Source organism: Herpailurus yagouaroundi, unplaced genomic scaffold, assembly GCF_014898765.1.
Source record: "Herpailurus yagouaroundi ecotype Mexico unplaced genomic scaffold, PumYag 255, whole genome shotgun sequence".
Lineage (NCBI taxonomy): Eukaryota > Metazoa > Chordata > Mammalia > Carnivora > Felidae > Herpailurus > Herpailurus yagouaroundi.
Window position 1 is genome coordinate 550,077 of NW_024412472.1, and position 20,976 is coordinate 571,052.

The 20,976-nt window shown below is 39.0% G+C and overlaps 1 protein-coding gene and 1 long non-coding RNA gene across 4 annotated transcripts in view; one reads left to right on the top strand and one right to left on the bottom strand.

Annotated features, from left to right (window-relative positions):
• The window catches only part of LOC121021182 (uncharacterized), a 133,066-nt gene that overhangs the window by 95,374 nt on the left and 16,716 nt on the right, over positions 1 to 20,976 (top strand). For 2 of the 3 annotated variants that reach the window (XR_005786443.1, XR_005786442.1), the window contains exon 2: positions 13,038 to 13,152. This is a non-coding gene — a long non-coding RNA (uncharacterized LOC121021182). Of the gene's footprint in view, positions 1 to 8,031; positions 8,125 to 13,037; positions 13,153 to 20,976 lie in introns of those variants that run through there. The other variant, XR_005786441.1, reaches the window with a different exon arrangement.
• LOC121021177 (olfactory receptor 688-like) lies at positions 15,789 to 16,936 on the bottom strand. The gene has a single exon (XM_040461409.1). It carries the CDS (start codon positions 16,858 to 16,860, stop codon positions 15,895 to 15,897), a length of 966 nt encoding a protein of 321 aa, XP_040317343.1. The 5' UTR covers positions 16,861 to 16,936; the 3' UTR covers positions 15,789 to 15,894.

The following is a 20,976-nucleotide window of genomic DNA, read 5'->3' on the forward strand; positions in this document are numbered from 1 at the left end:
CTTGAACTCTGGTGAGTTGTCCTGAGGAAGCCCAGGCTGTGATGTATGTTGTATCCCATTCACTTGAAAACAACTATGTTGGCTCTAGAGGTACTTTGTTTAGGAAGGTTATTCAAAGTAGCTGTTTGTTCTCTAGTCACATTTACACTATTTGTGGAAGCTTGGGATGTGGGTATGATGGTGGGATCTGAAGAGCTTCTTGGGTCACAAGATGGAAACATGTACTGAAGATGGCAGAGCAACACTGTAGAAGAGCCTGTGTTCCCAATGCTCTCTGGGCCACCAACCCTGACTTAAACTTGAGACAGAAACTTGTTTAGTAGGTTAAGTCCCCTACTATAATTTGGAGAATCTTTTTTTTTTTTAATGTTTATTTATTTTTGAGAAAGAGAGACAGAGACAGAATGTGAGTTGGGGAGGAGCAGAGAGAGAGGAGGCATGGAATCCAAAGCAGGCTCCAGGCTCTGAGCTGTCAGCGCAGAGCCTGACTTAGAGCTTGAACTCAAGAGCCATGAGGTCATGACCTGAGCTGAAGTTGGATGCTTAACCAACTGACCACCCAGGTGCCCCCAAATCCCAAATAGGCTCTGGCTGTCAGCAGCCTCTCCCCCACTCATGCTGTCTCCGTTTCAAATAAATAAACTAAAAAAAAGGACATTTAAAAATATTACTACATATTTTATAAATTTTTTTTCTACTTTCACTCCTATCTGTAAAGGATTAGCTTTTCTGCTTGTTTAGCATTGGCCTTCCTTTTCACGAGACCAGTGTTCTTCAACTGTCTGTAGATTCTTTTATCTGTCTATTCATTGATGAGACTTACTGGTTTAGATAGGTGGTGACAGTTTCCTCAGAGGCTGTGAAGGTTACAGCTCCTGTTTTCTGGCTGTAAGACTGTAGGTCATTGTGCTGCGGTGTGCTAACAGGTAGAATTCCCCTCTGGTCATTAAGAAGAAAATGAAAGGTGTACCAAGTTCCCTCTTTTTCTGCTGAAATAGAGAAGCTTTTATACCTGGAACCAGAGATGGTACAGTATACTATGCTGATATGTGGAGCTACCTCTCCATACGTCTTGTCCATTTCTAGCGAGTACCCTACCTTGGAATTGATTTTGATTGTATCTGGCCTCACTGCAATGACAGGGTTTGGGGGTCAGCAGCATCTTCTTTTTATATAGGGAGATTATGTCCTAGCCACGTTGTGCACATAGAACACTACACTGATACAGCTGTCCAGCCCATACAAGAATAATGACCTCATGAATTCATGAAGGATATCTTTCAATTTCTGTCACCATTTCCATTGACTCTAAGCTTGGCATATTCTCTGGATCTTTTAATGAACACATTTCTCATCTCTGCATCAAGATTTAACTTGTCCAGTTTCTCCTTCCCTAATTCATAATTCTCTACACAACTACCGACATTGGTTTGCAGCCTCTTCATTCTGGTTTTTCTGTGAAGCCAATCCTATGTGACTTATGAATACCAGAAATTTCCCAAGTATTTGAACTGATAATTGTACACTTTCCTATATCTAGTACTGGTATTTAATTATCTTATTTTCATATTTATTTAGCCATTAAAGAGAAACATTGGCAGATGTGGGAAGTAAATCATGTTTTCAGTCCAACATCTTGAATCAGAATTATTACAATTTTAATTTAATCTTGTGATATTACTTGTGTTGCGTGCATTTTATGTGCTAGACTAGATGCCAGGAAGACAGGAGTCTCTTATGTGTCATTTACTTCTCAACACCAAGTGCCTGACTTACTCCCCAACACAACAAACCTATTAATAATTATTTGTGGTACAGGATGAATGCACAAACTTGATATCCCTGGTGTGAATGCTTTTTTTCTATCTTTTTTTTTGGTAACTTTTAGTGTGCTTTTCTGTTTGGGAGGACAGATCTCCCATCCTAGAATTAGATGCTCCTCATTTGAGGGAGACAGGGTGACTCTTGATAGAAAGAAGCTCAGGAATGTTATGGGCAATTGAAAGTGCAGATTTCTCACTCTTTATCTCCTCTGTTCTTAGTAGTTCAGATTGCATACAAGGAATTAAAGGGTGATCAAAGTAATGACAGTTAGAACCTAGTAACTTTCTTTTCCAGTAAGTCATGACTACAAAATATAGATGGGACCAGAGGACAAAGGGGAGGCTGTCAATTTCATTCTCTTACTTCTAGATCTTGAGATCCATTCCTACTTCTTCCCCCCACCTTGACATGTGTAGATTTAATGTGAAAATTGGGCTACTAGTACAATTACCCAGCCATCTGCAAGGAGGATTGCGGGAACCCCATAAACAGAGCCATGGAAGAATGTAAAATGTAAAAAGAATCATTGGCTTCTAGGGCTTTCTCTCAGGGAAACAGACCTTAGTGTTCTTATGCAGGTGTGTATGTGATAACTTGAATACCAGGTACAAGAGTCCACTGCTATACTTACAGATCCTCCAGGAAGGCAGTGAAACAGACAGAACATATTTCCTATGTCTGAGATGCGTTAACCCCACACACTGCGCAATTGTATTAGTAATCCTTCTTTCCATATGGTAAACCAATCAAGGGAGAGGAGGAGCAGAAATTTCATTCCTATTATTTCCCCCTTGTGGTGAGAGGAAGAAAAGCCTTCCTCTGGAAGTGGAGTGGAAGAATAAAGTTCTTCCCTAATAGGCAGCAGATGGCTCCTTTCACGTTCTGAATGAAGTTGATAATGTTACAAGGGGGCGTGGGGGTGGGGTGGGAAAAAGGGCATCGGGATGGGGGCAGGATATTTTTTTGTTTGTGTGCTACATCATAAATTATGTCTCAATAAATTTCAAGAGAACAGAATATATTCTTTTAACAAACACAGAATTAAGTTGGAAAACAATAACAATAAGATGCCATGAAAAGCACTAAGCACTTGGAAGTTAAATAGCACACATCTAAATAATCCATGGCTTAAAAAAGAATCACAGAAGAAGTTAGACAATATTTCAAACTGACTGTTGGTAACATAGCAAAAGTTGTAGGACACAGCTCCCCCCCCCAAAAAAAAAATTGAGACAAATTTATAATTTTCACTGCTTATAATAGAAAGAATGAAGATTTAAAAGCAATTATTTAAGTTGATGACTTGACAATTTAAAGAAAGAGGGATAAGTTAAGCCCAGGTAACCAGGAGTAAGGAATTAATAAAGATAAGACTAGAATCAATAAAATTGAAAAGAGAAACAATAGAGAAAATCAAATTAACAAAAGAACAAAGTTGATTCTTTGGAAAGATTAATAAAGTTAATAAAGCCCTAATAAGACTTATAAAAGAAAAAGAGAGAAACACAGAAGATCAATATGGTGATTTAAGAAGTTATCATACAGATAATACAAAATATTAAAAGGATAATAAAGGTTTGTTACAACTTTAAACTCAAAAACCCAACAAATTTACCTGTTAGATTTTAGGGCACACACTATGTGAATTTTAACCCCCATACATCCTAATTGCAGGCTTGCCTTTAGGAATTCTCAAGGGATAGTGTTTTCTTTTTCAAAGAAAATATTTTTTCCCTTGTCTTCCATTCCCTTCCTCCTTCTTTCCTCCTCCTCCTCCTCCTCTCCCTCTTCTTCCTCCCCCCTTCTTCTTCTTCCCCTTCCTCTCTTGCTATCTCCCTTCCTTCTCTCCATCTCACCTTCCTTCCTTCCTTTTTTTCTTTTCTATGATTTTCCCCTAATTATCAACTAAGAATGTCTCCTTCTCAGCTTCTCCCCTTAAGGGAGACTGTATTGTAATAGAGTTCTCCAGAGAAATGGAACTACAGTAAAACCTTGGATTTATTTAGAGTAACTTGTTCTGCAGGTGTTCCACAAGATGGAGCAAACATTTCTAATAAATTTTAAACCTGATAAACAAACAGTGTCTTGCAATAGAAGTAGTAAGTGATGCAGAATGTCACATGATCACAACTGAGCCAAGGGGTCTTAAAATTTGCTTTGATATACCAGCACTTTGGATTACAAGCGTGTTTCCAGAGCTAATTACTCTCGCAAACCAAGGTTTTACTGTAATAGGATATAGATAGATATAAGAGGAGATTTGTTACAGGAACTGGCTCATGTGGTTATGGAGGCTGATAAGTCCCACAATCTGTCTGCAAGCAAGAGAACCAGGAAAGCTGGTGGTATAATGTATTCTGAGTCTCAAGGCCTGAGAAGCAGGAGAGCACTGGTGTAAATCCTAGTCTGAGACCAGCAGCTGCTAGTCTAAGTATAGGAGTCTGAAGGCTGAGGTTCCAGTTGCTATGATGTTCAAAGGCAGGGAAGAAATTGACATCTCAGCTCAAGATGAGAGGGGATTTCCCATTCCTTTGTCTTCTTGTGTTTTATTAAGGCTTTCAATAGATTGGTTCATGTGGGCCCACACTGGTGAGGGTGGGTCTTCTAATCAACTGAACGAAATGCTAATCAATTCCAGAAACACCCTCACAGTTACATCCAGATGTAAAGTTTTGCCAGCTATCTGGGTATTCCTTAGCCCAGCTAACTTGACACATAAAACTAACCATCAGATATATGAACTCCCAACAGACTCCTTCCTTCTTCCTTCTCCTCCCTGGCTTTGTGTTTTTTCTCCAAGAAATGTGATCTGTAAATGTAGATTGGACCTGGACTCTCTCTTTATGCTAATGACCGTATAATGAGAAAAATATATATAAATGGAACAGGTAGGCATTAGCTGTGAAGGTTTACACTTTTAGTTGATTTCAACTTGAAGGAAAGTCTAAATAGTGTGTGAGAGCCTCTATGAGAAAGAAAATATAAGGGCATGAAGGAATTAATTTATGTTTAAAATATGAGCCCAGCACTATTCAAAGTGGTATTTATATATTGATTCTTTTAACCTTCGTGAGGACCCTGTGATGTAGGGGAACTATTATTATTTTCATGTTAAATAAGAAAACTGAGACTCAGAGACACAAAGTGATTTTTTTAAGTAACACAGCTTATAAGTGACTGTGCTGGGATTTTAACCCAGGTAGCCCATCCTACAGTCTTTTTCATCATAGCACCCTGCCCTCCATTCTAAACCACATTGGTGGTAATTTGCACTATTGAGATATCACTCCGTGCCACATTTTACTGATGTTCCATTTTGTGCTGATAAGATTTCCCACAGGCTCATCAAATATGTGAGTAACCAAATTCTAGAATCTTATTCTGAGGGTCTGTTCTTGAGTCCCCTTCTGGTACCAATTACTGTATCATGCAGGGTATAAGCAGGAAACTACTAGAAAAGGGTTTAACTGAAAGGAGTTTAAAAAGGGAATATTTATTGAGGTGTTGCAAGAGTCAAGTACCAACAAGAAGTACTCAGGAGCTAGCCACTGTCACCCAGAAGGGGAGGGAGCAGTATTACTCCAACCTGGGGGGCTGTGGAGCTGTGGAAGAGGGGCTTCTTACTAGGATCTCTGGCTAGGGAGAAACACAACCATGGTTAGAACTGTATCAGACCAAAAAGTGGGGGTAGCAATAAGTACCCCAGCCCCTCTCTCCTCCTATATTTGATGTCCTAAAGGTGACTACTGTTGTCTGAACTGGAAGTCCAAGAGTCAGGTTGGGGAACAGAGCTGAAGCAGGACATAGAAGAGATCAGCGTCCATGAACACAGAGCAGAGCAAAGAAAGAGGAAATGGATTTGTAGCCACATAGAGAATAAACAGCACACTAGGTTGAACAAACTGTTTGCCTTTTCTGTGGCTGGACCCAGGAGGTCAAGGAGAAAAAGATCACACAATGAATCTGACTGGTTTTACTTTAACTTCTTTATTACAAATCCATAAGAGATATTCAACAATGTCTGCAGCTGGAATGATTACCCACTCAGAAATGTGGTTCTAAATACATTGAAGGGATAGGAAGGAGTCAGATTATATATGACTTTGATTTCACTAATTAGGTAAACATGTTTTGAACCTACTACATTCTAAACACTATGAGTAACACCACATTAATGGGGAACAAAATTGACATGGATTTAATTCATGTGTAATGTTGAATAGTGCATGTTAAGAAAATTAGTTTTATTTTATGAAAAATGGAAAGCCACTGATACTATAATGTAGTGTAATTAGTGTAAAGGAATCTTGATGACGGCAGGGACCTTAACTACTTTATTTACCTTTATACCTGTGACAAATCTAGAACTGGACATATAGCTGATAATAAAAAGTAAATATGTATATTACACCTGTGACATGTGTCAACTATACTTGAATAAAAAATACTTATCCAGTGACTAATTTTACATAGTGTTAATTAGCTGCATGAATTCATGAAGATACCAAACAGCAGAGCTTAACACAGGATAATGTGAAAAGCAGGAAAAAGTATGGTTTTGTTGAGAAATTCTGGAAAGTTTCAATATAAGATTTCAGGATGTTGAAAGTGGTATAATGTTTAGGAGGATAGTCTGTGGAGTTGAGCAGACAGATATAGATTTGAATTTCAAGTCAGTTTCAAATCCTGTCCTTCACATTGCAACTATAGGCACCCACTAGCACCATACCATAAGGTGAGATGAAGGTTCTTAAGAGATCCAGCTCATTAGCCTCAGGATCCTAGACTCCCAAGCTAAGACTATTCCCAGATGGCTTGGAGAAGGGGGTAGTACAGTGTGAGGAGTTACCCTAGATCATGAAACTCATAAAACTTTGACAGAGCCTCCTGCATGCCTGACACTGTGACAGCCAGGGTTTGTTTGTTTCGTTGCATATTCCCCTGGCTGGAGAGCCTCACCGTGTGCAACAAGGCCATGTCCGAGCTCAGCCCCAACTCTTTGCCCTCATTCCCAGATACAACTTTTAACCCTTTGCCCAGGTGGAGAGACCAATGGAAGGTAATGAAAGGCAAATTGAGAAATTCAACAGTGAGCCAGATTCATAGACTGGGACAGAACCCTGGGGAGGTGGACTGCCTCCATTGATCCCTCCCAGTGTCCTTGACAGTGGCTGGTTTACTTACTACTGCAGGAGGGGCCATGAAGATGCCCCCAGGCTGGTTCTTCCTTCTGGGCTCCTTCCCCTCTCCTGGCTGTCGCTGCCTGTGCTGGGCCTTTTGTTGCTGAGAGCAGATCTGTCCCTCTCTTACCACTCCTGGGTTTGGGATATAAATCATAGCCATGAAATCACCTGGTCTCAGTCTGACTCCCCTGGGCCCACCCCATGGCACTCCTCAGTGTCACCCAACTGCCTCTGGGGCAGGTCATCTCACTCCAGCAGGAGGAGCCTGCAGTGATTTTGGAGGCCTCTCTTGGCCACTCTGGGAACAAACCTAGTCCTAGGACATGGGCCCTGCAGGTGGACAGCTCTTCCAGGTTGAGTTGTTAGAATAAAAAGTGTTTCTTCTTCTTGTCTCAGCTTGGTTTCCTCTCCACTCAGTCTAGCAAGTAGTCAATTCTGTTGTAATGGGACACAGGAGTTCTGAAAAATCACCATGCTATGCAAAACCCCACACAAGATACCATAGGATTTATGGAAAAATAGAGTTAGCATAGTACTCAAAACTGTTGTCAGTGACACATAAAAAAGATAGAAAACTAGTATAAACTATAGCAGAATTTGACACGTTAAGAGGGTGAGAGAAATACAAATGCTACAATGAACACAACACTTTATGTTGAGAAGGACATGAAGTTGCTTGTGGACGTGGATGGAAGGGCTGCAGCTTGTGAGTCATGGTGAAATGATAAAAGGAGATCTGTTTGAAATCAGACAGAAAATTGTAAAGTGAGGGAAGGTGGCTGGTGGGTGTTAGCAGTGTGTGTGTGTGTGTGTGTGTGTGTGTGTGTGTGTGTGTGTGTGGTGTATTCTGTGATGCTCACTCTCAGCTTGATGCAGTTTCTGTGTTTGGATTGCACAAAGGCAAATGTGAAATTCACTTATCCTCAAATCGTTTCATAATGTATCAGTGGTGTTGGACCATGTTTGTACATTTAAGCCAAGTGACATAGCAGAACTGACTGTATCTCCCTTTTCCTGTGTCAGCAGTCTTCCACTCTCCTGAACCTTCCACCTCAGTATTTGAAGATTCCAAGGACTAAGGACTTCAAAAAAAAAATCTCTATTGCACGCACATCCTGTAAGAGTCATCTTTGTATATTGCCCTCACTTCCTCACCGTTTTAATCTACAACCATATAAAAATATGTCCTATGGCTGCATTGAACCTGCTTTCATTAATAACTTCCATATTGCTTAATTGAATGAACATTGAATTATAGAGAGTCCCAACAGGGAACAGAAGGCCCACTCAAATTAGAGTAATTAGTGGGGCATCTGGGTGGCTTAGTCAATTGAGTGTCCCAACTCTTGATTTTGGCTCAGGTCATGATCCCAGAGTCCTGCGATGGAGCCCTGCACTAGACATGGAGCCTGTTTGAGATTTTCTCTCTCTGCCACTGCCCTGCTTGTGCGAGCTTTCTCTCTCTCTAAATTAAAAATAAAAAAAAATAATATAGAAAGATTTATGTACAAAGGGACTATTTATAAAAATGTCACCAATAAAAGATCCCAAGTGATAGTGCAATTATGTTGCATTAGTAACAGCACTTGTCACCAGCTTTAGATGTGAAGGGATGAGTCACTAGATTTTTGAAGTAGGGAGTTGGCATAGAGAAGGTTACCTTGAGAGGACCTTTTTTGATTGATGTTGAATTTATTCTATCTCTTCAGGAATGAGTTATGTTTGTGAAGTTAAAAGAAAGTTTATTTATTTATTTATTTATTTATTTATTTATTTAGGAGAGAAAGCATGAGTGGGGGAGGGGCAGAGAGAGAGAGGGAGAGAGAGAATTCCAAGCAGGGTCCATGCTCAGCATGGAGCCTGATGTGGAGCTTGATCTCATGGCCATGAGATCATGACCTGAACCGAAATCAAGGGTTGGACACTCAACTGACTGAGCCACCCAGGTGCCACATGTTTGTGAACTTTAATGCCACTCTCTTCTGTTGATTTTGTTCAAATATCTGGTTGTATTTGGTGTTAGATAAAATTGTACTGGACAGGATGCACAAGCAGAAGTTGATTTTATTCTTATGCCTTTGCCAGCAAGGGGAAAGAGAGCACAGATTAAGTCTGGATACTCATTGTCAAAAGGCAAGGTTGAACTGGGGCAAGTTTTCAGGTGGAATAGGTTTAAACCCTGGAGTGAGCAAGTGGAAAAGTATTGGAGGATTTCAGTGGGAAGTTAATCAATAGGATGTGTCTAACACATTGAATTACTCCTGAGGATTACCAATGATTTTGTCTATGATTAGGCCATCTGTATTTGCTAATTGGTGCCCTTAGAGGTTAGGCTGGTGCCCTCTACAGGGACTGGAAGATGGGGTGCCATCTCTTTCAATGTTTACATTTCAGGAGATAGTTCCCAGATCCTTGAGAAAGACATTTCCTAGGTTGTAAAACTGACCAGAGGTTAAGAGAAGATTTATATACACTGCAAAGGGGCAGAGAAAGAATTTATAATTACACATTTGCTTAAACAAGTGTTTTAAGAAAGCAAAGGCCAGGGGCCTATACTCAGAAAAAACTTTCTAAAGTTTAGCCACCTTGGTCATTGATTGTTTGTTTTTTCTCTTAGTAGGCAATGTGAGGATGCTGTTGTATTTGGTTGATGTATCGTGTTGTCTAGGAACTGTAGGGTGTCCTGATAGCTTGATTTATGCCCGAGCTTATGCCCCATGCTTAATGGGGCATGATTGTTTATAGCCATGTGGGTCACTGTCCTATTTTCTGACCCAATCTTTAATATTCTGGAATACTCACCACTGTTTCTTGACTTTTGGCCTACTTCCTTGTCCAGGAGTATATATGCAGGATAGAAGACCTGCTTGACTACTACTCCTATGCTACTAATTTTTTAGCAGCTTGATTTTCTCATGGCCTTCTGCTTCTTTTAGTATCAGACGTCTCTGAATCTGAATCAACATTATTTTTGTAGCAGTTTTTTTCCTGTGTACCTTTTGGGCTCCCATTATTTTCCATAATTCTATCACAATAGTCTTTTGTCTTTTGGAGTTTCCTCATATTTTTTGTTTCATAAATGACTCTCCATTTGTTTTGTATCATGTTATGGGTTGATTTATTATTGAATATCTTGTCAGTATTGTTAGGTTTTGGAATGGGAGTAGGGAGGTGCAGTGAGTGCTGAATTTGTCATGTTGATCCAGAAATATTTGGAACTTATTTACTCTTTAGACTTTTTGAGACTTTCCTGATAGCTTATTATTTTATCATTTCCTGAAAATAATGCATGAAAAGAATATGATGTATATTATCTGTTTTTACTTGGTGTTAGCTATTCAGCATTCATTCAAATCCACCTTTGTATAACTTTCCATTATCATAGAGACTGGGAAACAAAAAATACTCAACTTTGGAGTCTGTTAATTGGAGATTAACATCAGATTAATTTATGACCAATCAGATATAAAGGTCTGTAGAGGCTTCCTTTTCCATCTCTTCTTCTTGGCTGGAGTTTAATGTGGAGGATGGTGGTCATTGCTTTGAATGGCAGAGCAGAGAAGTAGAAAAAGCCTGGCCTTTTGTTTGTATAGTAGAAGTGTTATAACAACTCAACTACCTGAATGTGTGTGTGTGTGTGTGTGTGTGTGTGTGTGTGTGTGTGGTGAGATAAAGAAACTCCAATTTGGTTAAGCCACTATAATCTAGTGTGTTTTATACAGCTAAGCACATCCCTAATTGGTAGTTGACTAACGTTTCCCCTTTTTGATGTTTTGTGCCTTGTACAAGATAGTACATTGTTGTGACACTTCTAGCTTCTGTTCACTCTTCACTCACTTTCCAGAGTAGGAGTATGTTATTATTAGTGATTGATGTAAAGGAGAAAAAAAATGGGCATGTAGAGCTCAGTCCCTTTCTCTCTTCTTGTCTCTGCAACATGTGTCTCTATGGCTCTCAGCCATGTGGTAACTCCAGTTGTAAAGGTCCTATGTCTTCAGGGTCCTATGTCTCAGCAGTTTGGGAGAGTCATTTGATTCAAGACGTTGTTAGCATTTGTTTAATTAACAGGGTATATTGAAACAATATAAAAAGCATTCAAAATACATATTTAGATAAAGAATTCTCAACAAAATACTAGAAAACAGAATTCAGCAAAATATAAAAATGATTATATACTATAATCAAGTGTGTTTTATCTAAAAAATGTAAGATTGGTGAAAATCAACTAATGCAACATACCATATCAATGGAATATAAACCCAAACCACATGATCATCTCAAGATGTAGAAAAAGCATTTGACAAAATCCAGTACTCTTTCAAGATAAAGACACTTAAAAACTAGGAATAGAAGGGAGCTCCCTCAACTTGATGAAGCCCATCTATTAAAACCCTATAGCTAACATTATACTTGATGATGCAAGATTGGAGATTTTCTCTCTAAGATGGGGAATAAGATACAGAGGTCTGTTCCCACACTTCTATTCAACATACTGAAGTTCTAGCCAGGGCAGAGGAAAAAAACTAAAATAAAGGCACTTGGTTGTAAAGGAAAGAGTAAAACTATATCTATTTGCAGACAACATGATCTTGTATATAGAAAAAAAGCTATTATAAGTAATAAACAAGTAATAAACAAGGAGATAAGGTAATTTGTACATAAATTATTTGTATTTTTATGCTAGCAATGGACTATTCAAATAAGAAAACAATTTCATTTAACACCAGAAATAATTAAATATTTAAGAGTAAACTTAACAAGTGGAAGGCAAAATGTGTACTCTGAAAACTACAAAATGTTGAGAAGAAATTAAAGAGAAACTAAATAAAGGGAAAGAGATCTTTTGTTCATGAGAAGAGATAATATCGAGATGGCAATACTCCTGAAATTGATCCACAGATTCTGTGAAGTCCCTATCAAAATTTCAACTGCCTTTTGGCAGAAATGGACAGGTTCATCTTAAAATTCATATGGAAATTCAAGGGACCAAGAAGAGCTAAATAATATTTAAAAAAAAGAATAAAGTTGGTGGACTCACACTTCCAAACTTACTACACAGTTATAATAATCAAAACAGCATGGTATTAATATGAGGATGTATATATAGTTCAATGGAATAGAATTGAAAATTCAGAAACAAACTCTCATACTTATGGTTAACTGGTTTTTAACAAAGTTATGAAATCAATTTGATGGGAGGAATAGCCTTTTCAACAAATGGTGCTGGGATAATTGGATATGCAGGATGCATATCATTTTCTCACATATCATATATAAAAGTTAAAATGAATCATAGGCTTAAATGCAAGAACTAAAACTATTAAACCCTTAGAAGATAATATAGGAACAAATCTTTATGACATTGACATTAGGCAAAACCTATGAGACCAAAAGCATGAGCAATAAAGAAAAATATATGAGTTAGATGTCATCAAAATTAAAAACGTCCATGCTTCAAAGAATACCATCAAGACATTAAAAAGACAACCCCACAGCATAAGAGAACATACATGCAAATCATATCTCTGATAAGGAACTTGTATATAGAATATTCAAAGAACTCTTACAACTTAATAATAAGAGGACAAACAACCCAACTAAAAATCCAGTTTAAAATTGGACAAATGATCTGAATGGACATTACCCTAAAGAAGACATGCACGTGGCCACTATGCATGTGAACACATACATGCTCGACATCACTAGCTATCGGGAAGCTCAAATCAAAAACCACAATGGAATACTACCTCACACCACCTAGGATACTTTAATCAAAAAAGATAGATAAAAGCAAATGAAAAATGGACTTTTTATTGTAGAATGGTCTTAGATTTTTAGAATAGTGTTAGTTGTGAAGATAGTGTAGAATTCCCATATATCCCACTCCTACCTTCTCTATTGTTATTAATTTCTTTGGTACAGTACATTTGTCACCTTTCACTAACCAATATTGATACAGTATTATTAACTAAAGTAATGCTTTATTCAGATTTTTAAAATGTTTACCTAATGTGTTTTTTTCTGTTCCAGGATTCCATCAGGACACAACATTACATTTAGATGCCAGGTCTCCACAATCCTTTTGCTTTGATACTTTTCTTATGATTGGACCAGGATTATGTGTTTTTGGAGAAATGCCAAAGAGGTAAAGTCTATTCTCATCATATCATATCAGAGATACTTATTATGTACATGATTTGTCAGTGTTGATGTAAACTTGATCACCTAACTGACATAGTGTTTGTTGGGTTTCTTCATTTGTTTTTTAACCAACTGAGCCACCCAGGCACCCTAGTTTCTTCATTTGTAAACTGATTCTTTTTCCCACTTCCCATACTGTACTCTTTGGAGAGAAATAACGAGTTATGCACTTAAGAAGTAAGTAATTATGTTCCAGCTATTTGAGGATGGTGTATATACATAAATTATTTGGAAATTTTTACATGGGAGATTTGTCTATTATTCTCCATTTATTTATTGAATCATCTACTTATATCAGTATAGACTTATGGATATTTATCTTGTACATTGGGTATTAATCCCATACCAGGACTTCTGATGTGTAAAGAACTTAGAAGTCTTCACTCCTGTCCTTACAAGAAGAAAAATTAGAAAAAAAGGAATATTAATAATTTTTCTTGAATCCATAAGGGAATTGATTGTTGCAGGGCAAAGTGCCACCCCAAAATTTGGAGAGATAGGAAAACACAGAGAATCAGTTTACTTAGAGTAGAAGCTGCTGGAGTCACAAACTGGTAGGAAGACATCAAAGGTAATTTTGGCATATTGCTGGAGTATGAGTGTAGTTTAGTATGAAAATGAGAAATATTTGGGGACTACAGTCTTATGGAAGCCCCACACTTAATATCCAGCAATTCCAGCAGATTCTCACAGTATAGAGCCAAGATGGGCCCCCTGGGTTTTGGCAGAAGGAGGGGAGAAGTTAACATTATGAAATAATCCCAGAGCATTCTCCATGATAAAGGCCTCATCTCCATGGGGAAGAGACTTTATTACAGCCATTTCCCACCTAGAGGAAGGGATTCCTCTGATACCAGGATGTCAGTTAGCCCTGTCACCTCAGTTTTCTTGTGGGTCCAGGAAGTGGTTGATTTTCAGTTGTTCAACTTTTTCTTGATGTGAGGATGGGAATGACAACTTCTAAACTTTCTTTACACATTTACCCTGAAAAGAAGTCGCTCTGAGTCTCACATAATTTTTACTAATTTGTTAGTTTTCCAATGTCTATACCCATTTAAAGATGTTCATCCATGATTTCTACTTGTTCTCAGCAGGACACTTTGCTTGAATTATCCTATCAGCCATTAATAGAAATGGATCCAATCTCTTGGATGGCAATATTAGAGGAGATTCTAGTATCTTTTTTTCTGGGACTTTTTTCTTTCTCCCTGAAATGTCAAAGGATCCCAGGGACTTGGTCTAAACATCATGTGGAAAGAGTAACAGGCTTTGACCCATCCATTAGTACACTACTGTTTATCCGTTGTCACTGCTTTTGTTTTTGGTGTCTGGAATCACAATTAAAAACAGGTGAAAGCACATGGTCCAATTCTGTATTGACATTAGATATAATGAAACTCTACCTAACTCACTCTGTCAAAGGAAAGATGATTCAGTTCCTTGAGGGTTAATGGCCTAATGCTGTCACATTTGAACTTCCAAATTTACTGGCACAAGTTAGGCTTCTCCTTGCGAAGTCAGCCATAATGCTATGTGATTGGGTCAGAAATGTCATATCTGCATGCTATCTTGGAGCCAATATTCCACCCTTATTGATCTGGCACTGAAATAAATAAAAAACATTAGAGCAACTTTCATTCTTTTTGTCCCCAAACAAATATCATTTATTTTACAGAAAAAAATACTCTTTAGATACTTTTGGTGTCCTTTATAATTTCAGTGAACCATTGGGCATCATTAGGATTTTCTGAATTCATTAGAGAAATTCAAGTAATGTTGAATCTAACAAATTGAATATTCCTCTTTAGGCTCTAATGCAAATAAACTCAAGAGTTGGTAAAAACTTTATAAAATAACAAAATAATTACTGTCAAATTCTTGACCTACATTCTTTTTTTAATGTTTATTTATTATTTTGAGAGAGAGAGATTGACAGAGTACGAGTGGGGTAGAGAGAGATGGAGACACAGAATCTGAAGCAGGCTCCAGACTCTGAGCTGTCAGAACAGAGCCAGACATGGGGCTTGAGTTCACAGACCACAAGATCATGACCTGAGCTGAAGTCAGACACTTAACCGACTGAGCCACCCAAGTGTCCCAACTTGACCTACATTCTTATAACTGATAGGGATCCTATAGAGTGACTATAGAGGATTTAAAATGTGCTGTGTTTACTATTGGACAGGAAAATTGCTGCCACCTTTTAAATGGAATATTCTTTTATTAAAAGACAAGAGATTTATACTTTCACTTGGAGATCATTCCTTTTTATTGTCATCTTAATTTATGTTTTTAAAAGTTAGTAGCAAGGTTGAATAGAGAGAAAAGGGTAAGGGTTAAGAACAGAGACTCTGGAGCCTGAATGCTTAGGTTCTAACCTCACTCTGCAACTTCCTTCCCATTTGACCTTGGCCAAGTGTCTCAACTTTCTTGCCTCACCTGCAGAATGTGTAAATGACAGTTGTACGTGTTTCATAGGGTTGTTGTGCAATTATATGAGTTAATATTTGAGAAATGCTTAGAACAGTGCCTGGACATAGTATACACTTTACAAAACAGGTGAGTTAATTTGAATCGATATTGCTAGCAACTGGGAGACATGGAATTTTAACCCAGGGCTGTTGTGCTCCAAAGCCTGTGCTCTTTCTGTAATACCAGTTGTAAAATTCTGCCATCAAAAGTTGGCTCACTTCCTGGACACATTCTCACCCAAACCAAGCACCCTCTGGACGCCCACTCTCAGCTCCTGGGTCCGGAGGGCATACACCATGGGGTTAAAGGCTGGGGGCATAACATTATGCAGCACGTTGAAGAGAACAGGGATGAAGGGGACCTTTCTTCCTGCCAGGTGGGTGACAGACAGCACAATAACGGCTGTGTAGAAGAAGACAATGAGGATGAGATGGGAGCTGCAGGTACTCAGGGCCTTCGATGTTGCTTCAGCGGAGTTCAGCCTCAGCACTGAGCGAACAATCAAAGCATAGGAAGCAAAGACCAGACCCATGTCACCCCCAAGTGTAACCCATGCCAAGGCCAACTGGTATACTCTGTTAATAGTGACGTCATCACAGGCCAGACTAGTGACCCCCAAATTAGAGCACAGACAGTGGTCAATTTCATTTCTGGAGCAGTAGTGTCGCTGGGCAGCCAGTACAGGCAGTGGGATGGTCAACAGGCCATTCCTGAGCACCATGGACAGGGTGGCTTTGATCACAAAACCCTCATTGACTATGGAGGAGTACTGAAGGGGGTAGCAAATGGCTACATATCTATCCACAGCCATGCAGAGGAAGATGCCTGACTCCATTCCCATGAAAGTATGGATAGCATAGATCTGAGCAAAGCACTCATGGAGGCTGATGGCCTTGGCATCAAACCAGAGAATGGCCAGGATCTTGGGCATGATGGTGGTAGCCAGGCCAATGTCCACGATAGCCAAGATGCCAAGGAGCTGATACATGGGCTGGTGCAGGGAAGGCTCATGTTGGATGGTGATCAAGATGAGGATGTTGGCAATGAGAGCTAAGATGTAGAGCAGAGCCAGGGGCAGGGAGAGCCAGTGCTGCCACTCATGAATGCCTGGGAGCCCCACCAGGATGAACTCAGACACTTGAAGCCTTGAGCTATTGGTTATACTCAGTGTGGTATCCATATCATGGGATGTCTTCTTCTCAGCATCTGCCTACGGATTAAGGGAAGCAAGGATAGTGTGTGGTTAGCTTAGCTAAAGGTTAAAATTTCTGTGCAGGTGTAAGATTCACCACAGTATTTCAGTTCTGTTAAATATAATGCATCCTTTATCCCCTTGAGACTCTGGGACAAAGTTTACCTAAGAATAAAAGAAGGTCCAGTGTGATAATAAGATAAAGATTTAATATAATACAAGTAAAGATTTACTGATTCTATGTGCCTGAAATCCAGCATATATTTTTATATGCTGGGGGCATGAACATAATGCGGGAGACAGATACATTTTATTTTTTTATTTTTATTTTTTTAATTTTTTTTTCAACGTTTTTTATTTATTTTTGGGACAGAGAGAGACAGAGCATGAACGGGGGAGGGGCAGAGAGAGAGGGAGACACAGAATCGGAAACAGGCTCCAGGCTCCGAGCCATCAGCCCAGAGCCCGACGCGGGGCTCGAACTCACAGACCGCGAGATCGTGACCTGGCTGAAGTCGGACGCTTAACAGACTGCACCACCCAGGCGCCCCGACAGATACATTTTAAAGAAACATACATATCAGGCCTGTTCTAGCTTTCAGTGGTTGCCAAACAAAATATTACAGACTGGGTAACTTAACCAATGGAAATTTGTTTTCTCACAGTTTCGTGGGCCAGAGGTCCAAAATCAAGGTGTTGGTGGTCCTGTTTTCTTCTCAGTCCTCTCTCATTGGCTTATAGATGACTGTCTTCTTCTGATGTCTTCATGTTGTCTATTGTTTGTAAATGCACATGTCTGTGTCCAAATTTCTTCTTAAGGACACTTGTCACATTGTATTAGGGTCCATGGTCAAGATTTCATTTTAACTTAATTACCTCTTTAAAGACTTTTTCTGCGAAACTGTTAATTCTGAGGTACTAGAGACAAGGATTTCAGTACCTGAAGTGAAGCATACAACTGATCCCTAACAAGTAAGTAAAGTTAGGGAGTAGAGGTGATGTCTCCATTCTTAGGGATTTCAGAAAGAGAATAAGTGGCTGCAGTTAGAACTCTGATCAAGCTTTTTGAGTGCCTTGTTGTTGGAGAATAATTTCTGACGTAAAGCACTTCATTTAATTTTACCATACATGTGAGGAAACAGATTGAATGATTTGTCTAGATAAGGATCATGTATCAAAATCACTAATATGTGTCAAAGCTACAGCAAAATTTTAATGTTATGCATTTAAATCCAACACTCCTTTCATAAAATCTTAGCCAAAAGGTTAGTACCGTATGGAATAGCATTTGTTTCCTTTTCTGATTATGAAAGGAATGTTAAAGACATACCTAGAGCTGTATTTTTAAATGCCTTATGTTATTAACAAAAGGTAGGAGGAGGAACAAGTGGCAAAAATCTTAAATTAAAAAAAAATGTTTATGTATTTTTGAGAGAGGGAGAGAGAGAGCAGGAGAGGGGCAGAGGGAGACACACACACAGAATCTGAAGCAGTCTCAGGCTCCAGGCTGTTAGCACAGATCCCGACTGACACAACCTCATGAACTGTGAGATCATGACCTGAACTCAGATCAGATGCTTAACCTACAGCCACCCAGGCGCCCCCTGGCAACAAACTTTTAACAGCTTCTATATTTCTGTATGGTACAAATTGGAAATATAGCACGCACATTTAGCCTTTTTTTTCTTTGCTTAAGTAATTTTGTGGCTTGCTTTTACTCTTGGTTCTCTTTTTAAATATATTCTTGATTTATTAATTCTTTAATTTTTGGAGAACTTTTCAAGCAATTGTATCTAAAACTGTACCTGAGAGACTGATGTCAGCAAAATAGTGGGCTAGGAAACTGTAGGTCTTTGTTCTACCACAGATCACTAATCAAGCAACAGATTGACCAAATAGCTTTGTGGTTGTTCTAGAAACTGAGAAACTAAGTTACGATCTATAGGGACCAAGTGAATGAATGCCCAACCAAAGAAATGCCACACTCAAAATTGCAGGAGTTTTCACGGTATTTTCTCACTCTTGTCTCACCCTCTCCTTTATGCAGCATGGTACACGCAGAAGGAATCCATCCAATTCTTAGTTTCTCCCTTGAGAGGTAAGGTAAAAAGTATTTTCATGGTCGTCTGACTGGGAAGTCCCATCCTTTTGAAGTTGTCCCATCATCTTAGAGCTCTGCTTCATTTCTCTCCTATTTTCTAATCATAGACCATAGTCTCTATAGATGGGAAGAGCTTGTAAGAAGGGAGGTAGTAAAGGTGAAGATCAAATAAGTAAAGCCAGCCATGGAAGTGGAAGGCATATACTAATCAAATTCAGAGTCAGGACAGAATTACTGGAATGTACACATCAATCCCCTCACCTCTCAGGATGTAGATCATTGGTTGGTTTCCTTACTACTTCAGGGGGATCTTTGAAGAGGCTTTCACACTGACAGTGCTTTCTGTAGCTGTTTCTGCTCTCCTGGCTTCAGCTACCTGTGTTCAGCCATATGTTTTCAGAGCAGATCTGTAACTTTGTTTGTCATCCCTGGAGTGTGGGGTTTTAGAATAAATTAGATCCTGGTGATGCCTGGTTTGGTGTGCTGGTCTATAAGCCCTCCCCACTCTACTCTAAGCGTCCTCCAGGGTGTAATGCTTTTTTTTTTTTTTTTTTAAATCAAAATAAGGCCTCTGGTGCCCTTGGGGGTTAGCCAAGTAATTTCAGGGAGTAGACACATCCAATACTAATCTTAGGGCAGTTCCCCAGATGGACAGCTTTCTACTCCAGACTCCTCAGAGTTTAATTGATGAATAATTCTCCTCAAATTGTATGACAGTTCTGAAGTAGCCCCCCACCTTCAAATGTATGTTTACTTCATATCCCTCCCAGAGATTGCCTCTATCTATTTTCCCCTTCACAAACTTTGTGAGTAACCTCTTTATTTTGTTTACTCTTCCTCATCTTCTTGATGTTTATTTCACTACAATTTAATTTTTGTTTCAATATTGCACAGAAATTTCTCTCATTAATACTCTCAAATTGCCAAAAATAATGTATTTTTTTAGAATGTAATCTCACTCAAACCCTCTCTAGTGTTTGTCTGTGTTGATCAGTTCCTTCTAGTACCACCTGCCTCTCTTGTATTTCATGACGTGGTACTTTTAGTGTTAATTAAACTGAAATAAAAGAGTGATGTTTAACTTGTATTCAGATCAAATCCTTCTTAATGAGAAATGTATTGGTTGATAAGTCTATCTAAAATGGCAGTCCCAATTCTATCATTCTCTGCTTTATTTCTAGGACACTGATCACAACATGCCAAATTATGGACTTACTTCTTTGTCATTTTGATTTTTAAAATCATTCCCTTTGGGTTGTTTTACTTTTTTGATGATATCCTTTGTCTTTTTTTTTTTTTAATATATGAAGTTTATTGTCAAATTGGTTTCCATACAACACCCAGTGCTCATCCCAAAAGGTGCCCTCCTCAACACACATGACCCACCCTCCCCTTCCTCCCACCCCCCATCAACCCTCAGTTTGTTCTCAGTTTTTAAGAGTCTCTTATGGGGCGCCTAGGTGGCGCAGTCGGTTAACCGTCCAACTTCAACCAGGTCACGATCTCGCGGTCCGTGAGTTCGAGCCCCGCGTCAGGCTCTGGGCAGATGGCTCAGAGCCTGGAGCCTGTTTCCGATTCTGTGTCTCCCTCTCTCTCTGCCCCTCCCCCATTCATGCTCTGTCTCTCTCTGTCCCAAAAATAAATAAACGTTGAAAAAAAATTAAAAAAAAAAAGTCTCTTATGCTTTGGCTCTCGCCCACTCTAACCTCTTTTTTTTTCCTTCCCCTCCCCCATGGGTTTCTGTTAAGTTTCTCAGGATCCACATAAGAGTGAAAACATATGGTATCTGTCTTTCTCTGTATGGCTTATTTCACTTAGCATCACACTCTCCAGTTCCATCCACGTTGCTACAAAGGGCCATATTTCATTCTTTCTCATTGCCACATAGTACTCCGTTGTGTATATAAACCACAATTTCTTTATCCATTCATCAGTTGATGGACATTTAGGCTCTTTCCATAATTGGGCTATTGTTGAGAGTGCTGCTATGAACATTGGGGTAC

Coding starts and splice junctions, on each gene's coding strand:
- LOC121021177 (XM_040461409.1), bottom strand. CDS start 16,860: ATGGATACCACACTGAGTATAACCAATAGCTCAAGGCTTCAAGTGTCT.